The sequence below is a fragment of the Struthio camelus genome, unplaced genomic scaffold (genome assembly GCF_040807025.1).
Source record: "Struthio camelus isolate bStrCam1 unplaced genomic scaffold, bStrCam1.hap1 HAP1_SCAFFOLD_180, whole genome shotgun sequence".
In the NCBI taxonomy this organism is placed as follows: domain Eukaryota; kingdom Metazoa; phylum Chordata; class Aves; order Struthioniformes; family Struthionidae; genus Struthio; species Struthio camelus.
Window position 1 is genome coordinate 43780 of NW_027182659.1, and position 13773 is coordinate 57552.

The 13773-nt window shown below is 73.6% G+C and overlaps 2 protein-coding genes across 2 annotated transcripts in view; one reads left to right on the plus strand and one right to left on the minus strand.

Annotated features, from left to right (window-relative positions):
- Nucleotides 1-2265, minus strand: part of LOC138065123 (autophagy-related protein 2 homolog A-like) — a 34148-nt gene extending 31883 nt beyond the window's left edge. The window contains exon 1 of the mRNA XM_068929314.1: nucleotides 539-2265. Within this exon, the coding sequence (XP_068785415.1) occupies nucleotides 539-709 (171 nt within the window). The 5' untranslated portion in view covers nucleotides 710-2265. The remainder of the gene's footprint in view (nucleotides 1-538) is intronic.
- LOC138065124 (uncharacterized) lies at nucleotides 708-10098 on the plus strand. The gene is given in 11 exon segments (XM_068929315.1): nucleotides 708-1001; nucleotides 1123-1341; nucleotides 3426-3487; nucleotides 4345-4440; nucleotides 4501-4697; nucleotides 4699-5534; nucleotides 5770-6348; nucleotides 7871-7917; nucleotides 8451-8480; nucleotides 9195-9353; nucleotides 10077-10098. Coding segments are annotated over 11 exon segments (2541 nt in total).
- The last annotated feature ends 3675 nt before the right edge of the window (nucleotides 10099-13773 follow it).

Consider the following 13773-nt stretch of genomic DNA (forward strand, 5'->3'; position numbering starts at 1 on the left):
GACGCCTGGGCCCCTCTCGCCCGCCCAGACACCTGCCCGGACGCCTGGGCCCCTCTCGCCCGCCCAGACACCTGCCCGGACGCCTGGGCCCCTCCCGCCCACTCAGACACCTGCCCAGACACCTGCCCGGACACCTGGGCCCCTCTCACCTGCCCAGACACCTGCCCGGACACCTGCCCGGACACCTGGGCCCCTCCGGCCACCTAGACACCTGCCCGGATGCCTGGGCCCTTCCCGCCCACCCAGACACCTGCCCGGACGCCTGGGCCCCTCCTGCCCACCCAGACACCTGCCCAGACACCTGGGACCCTCCCGTCACCACATTCTGGCTGCCCGGACACCTGGGCCCCTCTCACCCGCCCGGACATCCGGGCCCCTCTCGCCACCACATTCTGGCTGCCCGGACACCTGGGCCCCTCTCACCCGCCCGGACACCCGCCCGGACACCCGGGCCCCTCTCGCCACCACATTCTGGCTGCCCGGACGCCTGGGCCCCGCCCCAGAGCCTCGGCTTGCCCGGCCGGCGGCCCGCGCGTACCCAGGCGTCGAGGCGCAGGTCGCGCAGGGCGGCGCTGCCCTGGAAGAGGTCGAGGCTGAGCTGCTCCAGGCGCAGCCGCTCCTCCAGGTAGCGGCCCAGGTAGCGCTGCAGCAGGTAGCGGCACACGCGGGCCTTGAGCGAGGCCGACCAGGGCTCGAACCACCGCGACATGGCGCCCCCGGCCCGGCCCGGCCCGCGCCGGCTGCTGCTGCCTGGTCCGAGCCGGTTCCGGTCACCTCAGAGCCGGTTCCGGCCTGGTCCGAGCCGGTACCGGTCACCTCAGGGTCAGTTCCGGCCTGGTCCGAGCCGGTTCCGGTCACCTCAGAGCTGGTTCCGGCCGGTCCTGGTCACCTCAGAGCCAGTTCTGGCTGGCGCAAACCAGTTCTGGTTCGCTAAGAGCTGGTTTTGGCCAGTTCAAGCTGGTACTGGTCTGTTCAAGGTCAGTTCTAACCAGTCCAAGCTGGTACCGCTCGCCTCAGGGTTGGTTCTGTCCAGTGCTGGTTGCCTCAGCCACAGTCCTGCTCGCCTCAGAGCCAGTTCTGGCCGGTTCAACCTGGTTCTGGTTACCTTGGCCACGGTTGTAGTCACCTCAGAGCCGGTTCTGGCCGGTTCAAACCGGTTCCAGTCACCTCAGCTGCGGTTCTAGGCACCTCAGAGCCAGTTCTGGCCAGTTCAAGCTGGTGCCGGTCACCTCAGCTGCACTTCCGGTCTCCTCAGAGCCGGTTCTGAACATCCGGGCCAGTTCTGGTCACCTCAGCTGTGGTACCAGTTGCCTCAGGGCCGGTTCTGACCAGTCCAAGCCGGTACCAGTCACCTCAGAAACAGTTCTGACCAGTCCAACCTGGTAGCAATCACTTTAGGGCCACTTTTGGCCAGTTCTGGTTGCCTCAGAACTGGTTTTGGCCAGTCCAAGCTGGTACCAGTCACCTCAGGGTCGGTTCCAACCAGTCCAAGCTGGTACCGGTCGCCTCAGGGTCGGTTCTGACCAGTCCCGGTCACTCCAGCCACAGTTCTGGTCACCTCAGAGCCGGCTCTGGCTGGTCCAAGCCCGTTCCGGTCACCTCAGAGCTGGTTCCGGCCGGTCCAAGCCGGTTCCGGTCACCTCAGAGCCGGTTCCGGCCGGTCCAAGCCGGTTCCGGTCACCTCAGAGCCGGTTCCGGCCGGTCCAAGCCGGTTCCGGTCACCTCAGAGCCGGTTCCGGCCGGTCCAAGCCGGTTCCGGTCACCTCAGCTGCGGTCCCAGCTGCCTCAGAGCCGGTTCTGACTGGTCCAAGCTGGTTCTGGTCGCCTCAGAGCCGGTTCCGGCCGGTCCGAGCCGGTTCCGGTCCCCTCAGCCGCAGTCCCGGCTGCCTCGCAGCTGGTTCTGGCCAGTTCTGACTGGCCCAAGCCGGTTCCGGTCCCCGCAGCCACCGTCCCAGCAGCCTCAGGGCCAATCCCGATTGTCCCAACCGCGTTCCCAGTCACCTCAGGGCCGGTTCCGGCCGGTCCAAGCCGGTTCCGGTCACCTCGGCCGCGGTCCCGGCCGCCTCAGAGCCGGTTCCGACCGGTTCCGGTCACCTCAGCCGCGGTCCCGCTCGCCGCACGGTCCGTTCCGACCGGTCCAAGCCGGTTCCGGCCGCCTCAGAGCCGGTACCGGCCGGTTCCCGGCGGCCCCGACCCGGTTCCGCCTCGGCCGCGGTTCCCCTCAGCCCCGCTCCGGCCGCGGCCGCCGCTCGCCTCGACGCCCATTGGCCGCGGCCGCCGCCTCGCCCCGCTCCCATTGGCCGAGCGTCCGGGCCCCCTCCGGCCTCATTGGCTACTCCGCCACTCTGCGCTCATTGGCGGAGAGAGGAGAGCCCGCCCAGGTTGGCGGCGATCCCGCCTTCTCATTGGCTGAGATGGGGGAGGGGGCGACTCGCCGGAGAGCCACTCGGATTGGCCGGAAGGCGCGGAGCGCTGCTCCCATTGGCTGTCGGCTGTGGAGCGCCCGCCTTTGCCTCGCGCAAACAGGAAGAGGGAGAGGGGGCGGGGGGGGCAGAAGGGCCGCGCGCCTGCGCATTCGGGACGCCGGTGGGTGCGCATGCGCTGAAGGCAGCGTGAAGCCGGACCGGGCAGCGCGGCCCCACTCTTGCGCATGCGCCGTTGCCGGAGGCAGGGGAAGGGGCGGACGCATGCGCAGTGAGGGCGGCGCCGCGCTCTTCCCCCCCCCCCAAGGGACCCAGGCGTCCGCCCCCCCCTCCAAGGGACCCAGGCGTCCGGGCACCCCCCCCCCCGCCATGTGACTCATGGAAAAGCCCCGGGGCCAGACTGGGCTCTGCCCAGTATCGACTGGGAGCGACCTTGGCGCAGCCTTGCCCGGGGGGAGGGGGGCTGGGACCAGTGTCCCAGCGCTACTGGGACGCGGCCCAGTGTCCCCAGTGTGACCAGTAGAACCAGCCCAATGTCCCCCCAACCAGTCCCCACTGCAGCCAGTCCCAGTGTCCCCAGTGTGACCAGTAGAACCAGCCCAATGTCCCCTCCAACCAGTCCCCAGTGCAGCCAGTCCCAGTGTCCCCAGTGTGACCAGTAGAACCAGCCCAATGTCCCCCCAACCAGTCCCCAGTGCAGCCAGTCCCAGTGTCCCCAGTGTGACCAGTAGAACCAGCCCAATGTCCCCCCAACCAGTCCCCAGTGCAACCACCGCCAGTAGCCCCAGCAAAACCCATCCCAGTAGCACTGGTGTGACCAGTGCACCCAGCGTCACCAGTGCCAAGGTCCCCAGTGTAACCAGTCCGTACCCTCAGTGCCCCCCCATACCAGTCCTGCTCCACCAGTACAACCCACCCCCAGTTCAGCCAGTCCCAGTGTCCCCAGTACAACCCGTCCCAGCCCTTCCAGTGTAACCAGTGCAGCCGCCCCGGTGCCCCCAGTATGAACAGCGCAGCCAGGCCCAGTGCTCCCAGCAGGAGTATTCCTATTCCCAGTACAACCAGTACACAGAGTGCCCGTGCTCCTAGGGCCCTGGGGGGGGGGGGTGGATGGGCCCAGGCGTCCGGGGGGGGGGGGGGGTCACATGCTCCTGTCCGTGCTGCTATCGACTGCCGGCGCCGGCGGCTCATAAAAGGTCAGAGCCGGAGCCGGAGCCAGCGGGAGCCGGAGCCGGAGCCGGAGCCGATCCCGGAGCCGGAGTCAGCGGGAGCCGGAGCCGGACGTGATCCCGGAGCCGGAGTCAGCGGGAGCCGGAGCTGGAGCCGGACGTGATCCCGGAGCCGGAGTCAGCGGGAGCCGGAGCCGGAGCTGGACGTGATCCCGGAGCCGGAGTCAGCGGGAGCCGGAGCTGGAGCCGGACGTGATCCCGGAGCCGGAGTCAGCGGGAGCCGGAGCCGGAGCTGGACGTGATCCCGGAGCCGGAGTCAGACGGAGCCGGAGCTGGACGTGATCCCGGAGCCGGAGTCAGCGGGAGCCGGAGCCGGAGCCGGAGCCGGACGTGATCCCGGAGCCGGAGTCAGACGGAGCCGGAGCCGGAGCCGGAGCTGGACGTGATCCCGGAGCCGGAGTCAGCGGGAGCCGGAGCTGGAGCTGGACGTGATCCCGGAGCCGGAGTCAGCGGGAGCCGGAGTCAGCGGGAGCCGGAGCTGGACGTGATCCCGGAGCCGGAGTCAGCGGGAGCCGGAGCCGGAGCTGGACGTGATCCCGGAGCCGGAGTCAGACGGAGCCGGAGCCGGAGCCGGAGCTGGACGTGATCCCGGAGCCGGAGTCAGCGGGAGCCGGAGCCGGAGCTGGACGTGATCCCGGAGCCGGAGTCAGCGGGAGCTGGAGCCGGAGCCGGAGCCGGACGTGATCCCGGAGCCGGAGTCAGCGGGAGCTGGAGCCGGAGCCGGACGTGATCCCGGAGCGGATCTGGAGCAGGAGCCGGAGCAAGGGTAGGACCGGGAGCGGATCCTGGGGCAGGAGCGGCTCCCGGAGTGGATCACAGGGCAGGAGCGGCTCCCGGAGTGGATCACAGGGCAGGAGCGGCTCCCGGAGTGGATCACAGGGCAGGAGCGGATCCCGGAGCGGCTCCCGGAGTGGATTGAGGGGCAGGAGTGAGTCCTGGAGCGGACGCTGGAGCGCTGCAGCCCCGGAGCGGATCCCGGGCCGGATCGCGGGGCAGGAGTCAATCCCAGAGTGGATCCTGGAACGGATCCCGGAGTGGATTATGAGGCAGTAGCAGCTCCCGGCGCGGATCCCAGGTTGGCGCCACATCCCGGGCCGGATCCCGGAGCGGATCCCGGGGCGGATCCCGGGGCAGATCCCGGGTCAGTGCTGCCTCCCGGAGCGGATCCCGGAGCGGATCCCAGGCCGGATCCTGGGTCGGCAGTGCATCCCGAGCCGGATCACGGAGCAGATCTCGGGTCAGCGCCACATCCCGGGCTGGATCCCGGGTCGGCAGTGCATCCCGGGCCGGATCCCAGAGCGGATCCTGGGTCAGCACCACATCCCGGGCCAGATCCTGGACCGGATCCCGGGTCGGTAGTGCATCCCGGAGCGGATCGCGGAGCGGATCCCAGGTCGGCGATTTCCGGAGCGGATCCCGGAGCGGATCCCGGGTCGGCGGTGCATCCCGGAGCGGATCCCAGAGTGGATCCCAGAGCGGATCCTGGGTCATCGGTGATTTCTGGAGCGGATCCCGGAGCGGATCGCGGAGCAGATCCCGGGTCGGTGGTGCATCCCGGAGCGGATCTTGGAGCAGCTCGCGGAGCGGATCCCGGGTCGGCGGTGCATCCCGGAGCGGATCCCAGAGCGGATCCCGGGTCAGCGGTGCATCCCGGAGCGGATCCCGGAGCGGATCCCAGAGCGGATCCCGGGTCGGCGGTGCATCCCGGAGCGGATCCCGGAGCGGATCCCGGAGCGGATCCCGGAGCGGCTCGCGGGGCGGCGCCATGAGCGGGAGCCCGGGCCGGGGTGCGGGACCCCCCCGGCGGGCGCGGGGGGCCGCCGCCGTCCCGCCTTGGGGTCCGGGCGCCCGGGGGGAGCCGGTGCCGCCGGGCAAACTGCGGGTGCTCGAGCGCTTCTTCGCCCCCCCCCGGGCCCCCCCGTCCCCCCCCTCCTCCCCCTCCCCCTCCTCCTCCTCGTCTTCGGCCTCGTCTTCGGCCTCGGCCCCCCCCCGCGCCGGGGGGCGCCGGGGCCCCCGGGGGGCCGCGCCGGGGGGGCGCCGCCGGGGGCTGAGCCGCAGCCAGGAGCGGCTGGCGGCGGCGGCGGGGGGGGGGGCCCCGGCGCGCCCGCTCCCTCGAGGGGCTGGCCGGCCCCCGGCGGCCCCCCTTCTCCCGCTTCCTCGACGAGCTCACCCAGCGGGTGCTGAGCCCCGCCGGGCTGCGGGCCCTCGGGTGGCCCCCCCGGGCGCCTGGGCCCCCGGCTCGGCTCCCCGCCACTTGCGCCCGGACCTCTGCCACCTCGGTCACGGCCGGGAGCCCGCCCCGGACGCCTGGGTCCCTGCCCCGGACGCCTGGGTCCCTCTCCCGGACGCCTGGGTCCCCACCGACGGCCGGGAGCCTCCCCCGGACGCCTGGGTCCCTCTCCCGGACGCCTGGGTCCCCACCGACGGCCGGGAGCCTCCCCCAGACGCCTGGGTCCCTGCCCCGGACACCTGGGTCCCTCTCCCGGACGCCTGGGTCCCCACCGACGGCCGGGAGCCTCCCCCGGACGCCTGGGTCCCTGCCCCGGACGCCTGGGTCCCTCTCCCGGACGCCTGGGTCCCCACCGATGGCTGGGAGCCTCCCCCGGATGCCTGGGTCCCTCTCCCGGACGCCTGGGTCCCTCTGGACCCTGTCGGGGGCTGGGGGGTGGTGTGAGGAGCCCCCAGAGCACAGAGAGGTGAGGGGCTCCCGGACGCCTGGGCCCCTTTGGGGGGAGGGCCCTGGACACCTGGGCCCCTTTGGATGGTCCCGGACACCTGGGCCCCTTGGGGTGGGCTCCCGGACGCCTGGGCCCCTTTGGATGGTCCCGGACGCCTGGGCCCCTTGGGGTGGGCTCCCGGACGCCTGGGCCCCTTTGGGGGGAGGGCCCTGGACACCTGGGCCCCTTTGGATGGTCCCGGACACCTGGGCCCCTTGGGGTGGGCTCCCGGACGCCTGGGCCCCTTTGGACGGTCCCGGACGCCTGGGCCCCTTGGGGTGGGCTCCCGGACGCCTGGGCCCCTTTGGACGGTCCCGGACGCCTGGGTCCCTTGGGGTGGGCACCCAGACACCTGGGCCCCTTTGGATGGTCCCGGACGCCTGGGCCCCTTGGGGGGGGCTCCCGGACGCCTGAGCCCCTTTGGACGGTCCCGGACGCCTGGGCCCCTTGGGGGGGGCTCCCGGACGCCTGGGCCCCTTTGGACGGTCCCGGACGCCTGGGTCCCTTGGGGGGGGCTCCCGGACGCCTGGGCCCCTTGGGGTGGGCACCCAGACACCTGGGCCCCTTTGGACGGTCCCGGACGCCTGGGCCCCTTGGGGGGGGCTCCCGGACGCCTGAGCCCCTTTGGACGGTCCCGGACGCCTGGGCCCCTTGGGGGGGGCTCCCGGACGCCTGGGCCCCTTTGGACGGTCCCGGACGCCTGGGTCCCTTGGGGGGGGCTCCCGGACGCCTGAGCCCCTTGGGGTGGGCACCCAGACACCTGGGCCCCTTTGGATGGTCCCGGACGCCTGGGCCCCTTTGGACGGTCCCGGACGCCTGGGCCCCTTGGGGGGGGCTCCCGGACGCCTGAGCCCCTTTGGACGGTCCCGGACGCCTGGGTCCCTTGGGGGGGGGCTCCCGGATGCATGGCCCCTTTGGACGGTCCCGGACGCCTGGGCCCCTTGGGGGGGGCTCCCGGACGCCTGGGCCCCTTTGGACGGTCCCGGACACCTGGGCCCCTTGGGGGGGGCTCCCGGACGCCTGAGCCCCTTGGGGTGGGCACCCAGACACCTGGGCCCCTTTGGATGGTCCCGGACGCCTGGGTCCCTTTGGACGGTCCCGGACGCCTGGGCCCCTTGGGGGGGGCTCCCGGACGCCTGAGCCCCTTTGGACGGTCCCGGACGCCTGGGCCCCTTGGGGGGGGCTCCCGGACGCCTGAGCCCCTTTGGACGGTCCCGGACGCCTGGGCCCCTTTGGACGGTCCCGGACGCCTGGGCCCCTTGGGGGGGGCTCCCGGACGCCTGGGCCCCTTTGGACGGTCCCGGACGCCTGGGCCCCTTGGGGGGGGCTCCCGGACGCCTGAGCCCCTTTGGACGGTCCCGGACGCCTGGGCCCCTTGGGGTGGGCTCCCGGACGCCTGGGCCCCTTTGGACGGTCCCGGACGCCTGGGCCCCTTGGGGGGGGCTCCCGGACGCCTGGGCCCCTTTGGACGGTCCCGGACGCCTGGGTCCCTCCCTGCCAGGTCCCTCCGGAGCCGGGAGCAGCCGGAGCCGCCGTGGGGCTGCACATGTGAGTGGGGGGGCAGGGGGTCCTGAGGGGGGTCGGGGGGGTTGTGGGGGTCTGGGGGGTCTCAGTGGGTCCCTGGGGGGTCCTGGGGGTTGGTGGGGGTCTGGGGGGGCTCTGGGGGGGTCCTGGGGGTCGGTGGGGGTCTGGGGGGTCAGTGGGTCCCCAGGGGGGTCTTGAGGGTCAGTGGGGGTCTGGGGGGGCTCTGAGGGGGTCCTGGGGGTCCCTGGGGGGGTCAGTGGGTCCTTGGGGGGGTCCCTGGGGGTCAATGGGGCCGTAGGAGGGCCTGGGGGGGGTCATGGGGGTCCCCGGGGGGGTTCTGGGGGTCAATGAGACCCTGGGGGGGGCTCGGGGGGGGGTCCTGGGGGTCCCCGGGGGGGGTCCCTGGGGGTCAATGGGACCCTAGGGGAGCTCGGGGGGGTCCTGGGGGTCCTTGGGGGGGCCCTGGGGGTCGGTGGGGGTCTGGGGGGGCTCGGGGGGGTCCCGGGGGTCCCCAGGGGGGTCCCGGGGCTCCGCTGAACCCCCCCCTCCCCCCCCAGGCTCGAGGCCCTCCAGGAGCAACTGGCCAGGTGAGGGGGGCGGGGCCTTGTCGGACACGCCCACGTGGGCGGGGACTGCCTCGACCACGCCCCTGCTGCCGGGGCTCCACCCCCACCTACCCGGCTCCTCCCCCCCAGTGCCCCTAGAGCCTCCCCAGGGTCCCCCCAGTGCTCCCAGTGCCCCCCAGTGTCCCCAGTGTCCCCCCAACGTCCCCAGTGCTCCCAGTGTCCCCCCAGTGTCCCCAGTGTCCCCAGCACTCCCAGTCCCCCCCAGTGTCCCCAGTGCCCCCCCTAGTGTCCCCAGTGCCCCCCCAGTGTCCCCAGTGCCCCCCCAGTGCTCCCAGTCCCCCCCAGTGTCCCCAGTGTCCCCAGTGTCCCCCAGTGCTCCCAGTCCCCCCCAGTGTCCCCAGTGCCCTCCAGTGTCCCCCAGTGCTCCCAGTGCCCCCCCAGTGTCCCCAGTGCCCCCTCAGTGCTCCCAGTCCCCCCCAGTGTCCCCAGTGCTCCCAGTGCCCCCCCAGTGCTCCCAGTACCCCCCGTGTCCCCAGTGCCCCCCAGTGCCCCCCCAGTGCTCCCAGTCCCCCCCGTGTCCCCAGTGCCCCCCAGTGCCCCCCCAGTGCTCCCAGTCCCCCCCGTGTCCCCAGTGCCCCCCAGTGCCCCCCCAGTGCTCCCAGTCCCCCCCGTGTCCCCAGTGCCCCCCAGTGCCCCCCCAGTGCTCCCAGTGCTCCCAGCGCCGCCTCCCCGCAGGCTGCAGAGCGACTTCGCCAGCTCCCAGCGAGCCAACCGGGCCCTGGAGCAGCGGCTGCGCCACCTCGTACGGGGCCCAGGCGTCCGGGACGGAGGAGGGGGGCAGCTGGGGCGGGCCCAGGCGTCCGGGGGGACCAAGGTGTCCAGAGAGGGGCCCAGGCATCCGGGAGGGACCCAGGCGGCCAGGAGGGGCCCAGGCGTCCGGGGGGGGACCAGGCGTCCGGGGGGGGGGGACCAGGCGTCCGGGGGGGGGGGGCCCAGGCGTCCGGGAGGGACCCAGGCGTGCGGGGGGGGACCCAGGCGTCCGGGGGGACCCAGGCATGCAGGGGGGGGACCCAGGTGTCCCGGGAGGGACCCAGGCGTCCGGGGGGGCCCAGGCGTCCGGGGGGACCCAGGCGTCCGGGGGGGGGCCAGGCGTGCAGGGGGACCCAGGCAGCCAGGAGGGACCCAGGCGTCCGGGGGGGGGCCCAGGCGTCCGGGGGAGGGCCCAGGCATGCAGGGGGACCCAGGCGTCTGGGGGGGCCCAGGCGTCCGGGGGGACCCAGGCGTCCGGGGGGGGCCCAGGCGTGCAGGGGGACCCAGGCATCCGGGGGGGACCCAGGTGTCCGGGGGGGGGCCCAGGCGTGCAGGGGGACCCAGGCGTGCGGGGGGGCCCAGGCGTCCGGGAGGGACCCAGGCGTGCGGGGGGGGACCCAGGTGTCCGGGGGGGCCCAAGCGTCCGGGGGGGGCCCAGGCGTCCGGGGGGGCCCAGGCGTGCGGGGGGGGGTCCAGGGGTCCGGGGGGGCCCAGGCGTGCGGGGGGGGGCCCAGGCGTCCGGGGGGGCCCAGGTGTGCGGGAGGGGGCCCAGGCGTCCGGGGGGACCCAGGCGTGCGGGGGCGGCAGGTGGGGGCGCTGGCGGCGCTGAGCCCTCCGGGGGCCGCGGAGCTGCTGCGGGAGCCGGGAGCCGCCGCCGCCCCCCCCCCGGGGAGCCAGGTGAGTGGGGGGGAGCCATGGGGTGACACCGGGGTGACGCTGCGGGGTGCGGCCATGGGGGGGGACACTGGGGTGACACGGGGGGCGATGGGGGGGGGACACAGCCGACAGCTGGTGACACTGGGGGGGCACCATGGGGGGGTGACACCTTGGGGTGACACTGTGGGGGGGGTGACATGGGGGTGATGCTGTGGGGTGACACTGTGGGGGGGTGATGCCATAGAGTGACACCCTGGGGGGGGATGACATGGGGGGGTGACACCCTAGGGTGACACTGCAGGTGGGTGTGACAGGTGGGTGACACCATGGGGGGGTGAGCGGGGGGGGTGATGCCATAGGGTGACACTGGGGGGGGTGATGCCGTGGGGTGACACCGTGGGGGTTGACATGGGGGGGGTGACACCGTGGGGTGACACTGTGGGGGGGGTGATGAGGAGGGTGACACCGTGGGGTGACTCCATGGGGGGGTGATGCTGTGGGGTGACACTGAGGGGGGGGTGACATGGGGGGTGACACTGTGGGGTGACACTGTGGGGTGACGCCGTGGGGGGGGGGTGATGCCGTGGGGTGACACCGTGGGGGGTGACACCCTGGGGGGGGTGACATGGGGGGTGACACCGTGAGGGGTGACACCGTGGGGGGGGGGTGACATGGGGGGTGACGCCGTGAGGGGGGGTGACATGGGGGGGTGACACTGTGGGGTGACACCGTGGGGGGGTGACGCCGTGGGGTGACGCGGGGCCCCGCAGGCGGCAGAGGAGGACGAGGCCGAGGCCGAAGGCCGCTGCCCCCCGCCGCCCCCCCCGGCCTTCAGGGACCCCCCGGCCGGGGGCGGCTCCAGGGGGGCCCCGCGCTGACCCCCCCCAGCCCCAAATCTGCCCCAACTCCCCCCAAAACCATCCCCCGGGGGGGGCAACTCCCCCCCAACAACCCCCAATAAATCACTGAACCTGCTGGGTGCAGCTGAGCCTGTCTGGGGCCCCCGGACGCCTGGGCCCCCTGGGGGGGAAGGGGCCCCCGGACGCCTGGGTCCCTTTTGGGGGGGGGGTGTCCCGGACGCCTGGGCCCGCTGTGTGCTTCAGTCCCCCCCCCCGCCAAGAACGACAGGGGCCGGATCGGGGTGCGCACGGGCTTTAATGCAGCCGGACGCCTGGGCCCCTGGAGAGGCGCCCGGACGCCTGGGTCCCTTGTTTGGGGGGGGGGGGGCTCCCCGGACGCCGGGGTCCCTAGGGGCCCCCCCCGGGCTGCAGCCGCGCCAGCTCCTCGGCCCGTCGCAGGTACTGGCCCGCGCGCCGGGTGACGGCCGCCCGCCGGGCCGGGTCGGGGTCGCCTGCGGGAGGCGGGGTCACCCGGACGCCTGGGCCCCCCGGGGAGAGGGGGCACCCGGACACCTGGGCCCCCCGAGGAGGGAGGGAGGGGGCACCCGGACGCCTGGGCCCCCCCTGGGGAGAGGGCAGGGTGATCCCTCCCGGACGCCTGGGCCCCTGGGGGGGGTGCCCAGTCCCGGACGCCTGGGCCCCTGGGAGGTGCAGGGGTGCCCGGTCCCGGACACCTGGGCCCCTGGGGGGTGGGGGGGGAGTGCCCGGACGCCTGGGCCCCTGGGGGGTGGGGGGGGTGCCCGGTCCCGGACGCCTGGGCCCCTGGGGGTGTGTGTGGGGGGGTGCCCGGTCCCGGACGCCTGGGCCCCTAGGGGGGTGGGGGGGGGCGGTGCCTGGTCCCGGACACCGGGGCCCCTGGGGGGGTGGGGGGGGAGTGCCCGGACGCCTGGGCCCCTGGGGGGTGGGGGGGGTGCCCGGTCCCGGATGCCTGGGCCCCTAGGGGGGTGGGGGGGGGCGGTGCCCGGTCCCGGACACCGGGGCCCCTGGGGGGGTGGGGGGGGAGTGCCCAGACGCCTGGGCCCCTGGGGGGGTGTGGGGGGGGGTGCCCAGTCCCGGACGCCTGGGCCCCTGGGGGGTGGGGGGGGGCAGTGCCCGGTCCCGGACGCCTGGGCCCCTGGGGGGGGGTGGGGGAGGGTGCCCGGTCCCGGACGCCTGGGCCCCTGGGGGGGGGTGTGGGGGGGGTGCCCGGTCCCGGACGCCTGGGCCCCTGGGGGTGTGTGTGTGGGGGGGTGCCCGGTCCCGGACGCCTGGGCCCCTACCTGGCAGCCCCTGGAGCAGGGCCCGCACGCCGCGGCGGTAGCACCCCAGGGCGCCGCCGGGGTCCCCGGCCGCCTCCAGCTCCAGCGCCCGCCCGATCTCGGCCCTGGCCGCCGCCACGTAGCCCCCGTCGGCGTCGGCGCCCCCCGGCGGCCCCCCTGCGGCGGCACACGCCGGCACCCATGGGTGCTCCGCGCCCCCCACCCCCCCCAAAACCACCCCCCCCCCTCCGGGCACCTACCTGCCGCCAGCACGGGGTCGAAGAGGGCCAGCTCCTGCGGGGCCAGGGCTGCGGGGGGGCCTGGGGGGGGCGACAGGGGCCGGGGGGGCGATTTTGGGGACCCCCCTCCCCCTCGCGGCGCCCCCCGCCGTAACGCTGCTAAGGAAGCGCCGGCAGGAAAAGAGCCCAATTTGCGGAGGCGCTTTTATTCGGGGCTTTACGGCGGCGCCGCGCCGGCCGCGGCGCTAAGGGCGCGCCGTAGTGGCCGTAATAAAGCGCAGAAGAAATGTCGGCTGCTCGCTACCACCATGTCGCTAATAAAGCGCAGAAAAAAAGTCGCCCGCCCGTTACCACCATGTTGCTAATAAAGCGCACAAAAACTGCGGCTTGTCTCCTACCGTCGTGCTCCTAATAAAGCGCATAAAATAAGCGGCTGGTTTCCCACCGTAATAGGACTAATAAAGCGCAATAAGAAAGAATCGAGGGCTGCCCCGCTACCAAAATGTTGCTAATAAAGCCCATCGCAAATGTGGGCGGTGATTACCGTAATGCAGTTAATATAGCACGTAAACAATCAGCGATCTCTACCGTAAGGCTGTTATTGTTGTACTCTCTGCTACCGTAATGCTGCTAATAAATGGGACCACCAAAAATCAATCTCAATTACCCCCCCCACTACCGTAATACTCCTAAAAAGAAGCTGCGGAGAGCACAGCAGCAACCTGCCCCACGTTACCATAAAGCTGCTAATAAAGAGCCTCCCGAAATGGGTTCTGCTCCCCCCCCCCAGCCCAGGAGAGGACCCAGGCGTCCTGGAGACCCCCAAGCCCGTACCAGCCTCCGTCCGCTCTCCCGCGACGGCGTTTTCTTCCTCCTCCTCCTCCTCCTCGGCCTCCTCGGCAGGGCTGGGGGGGGCGGGCTGGCCCGCGCCGGGGGCTCCGAGGGGACGGGGATGAGGAGGGGCGGGAGGGGGGGCAGCTCGCCGCCCTCCAGGGGCCTCCGCACCTCCCCGCCCTGCCGGGGGGGCGGCAGGCTGAGGACCCAGGCGTCCGGGCACCCCTCCCCAGGGGGCCCAGGCGTCTGGGTAACCCCCCCCCCCCCAGGCATCCGGGCACCCCTACTCCTCCCCCCACCACCAAGGGGCCCAGGTGTCCGAGTACCCCCCCCCAGGCATCCAGGCACCCCCTGCTCCCCCGCCCTCAACCCCAAGGGGCCCAGGTGTCCGGGCACCCCTACTCCTCCCACCTCCCAG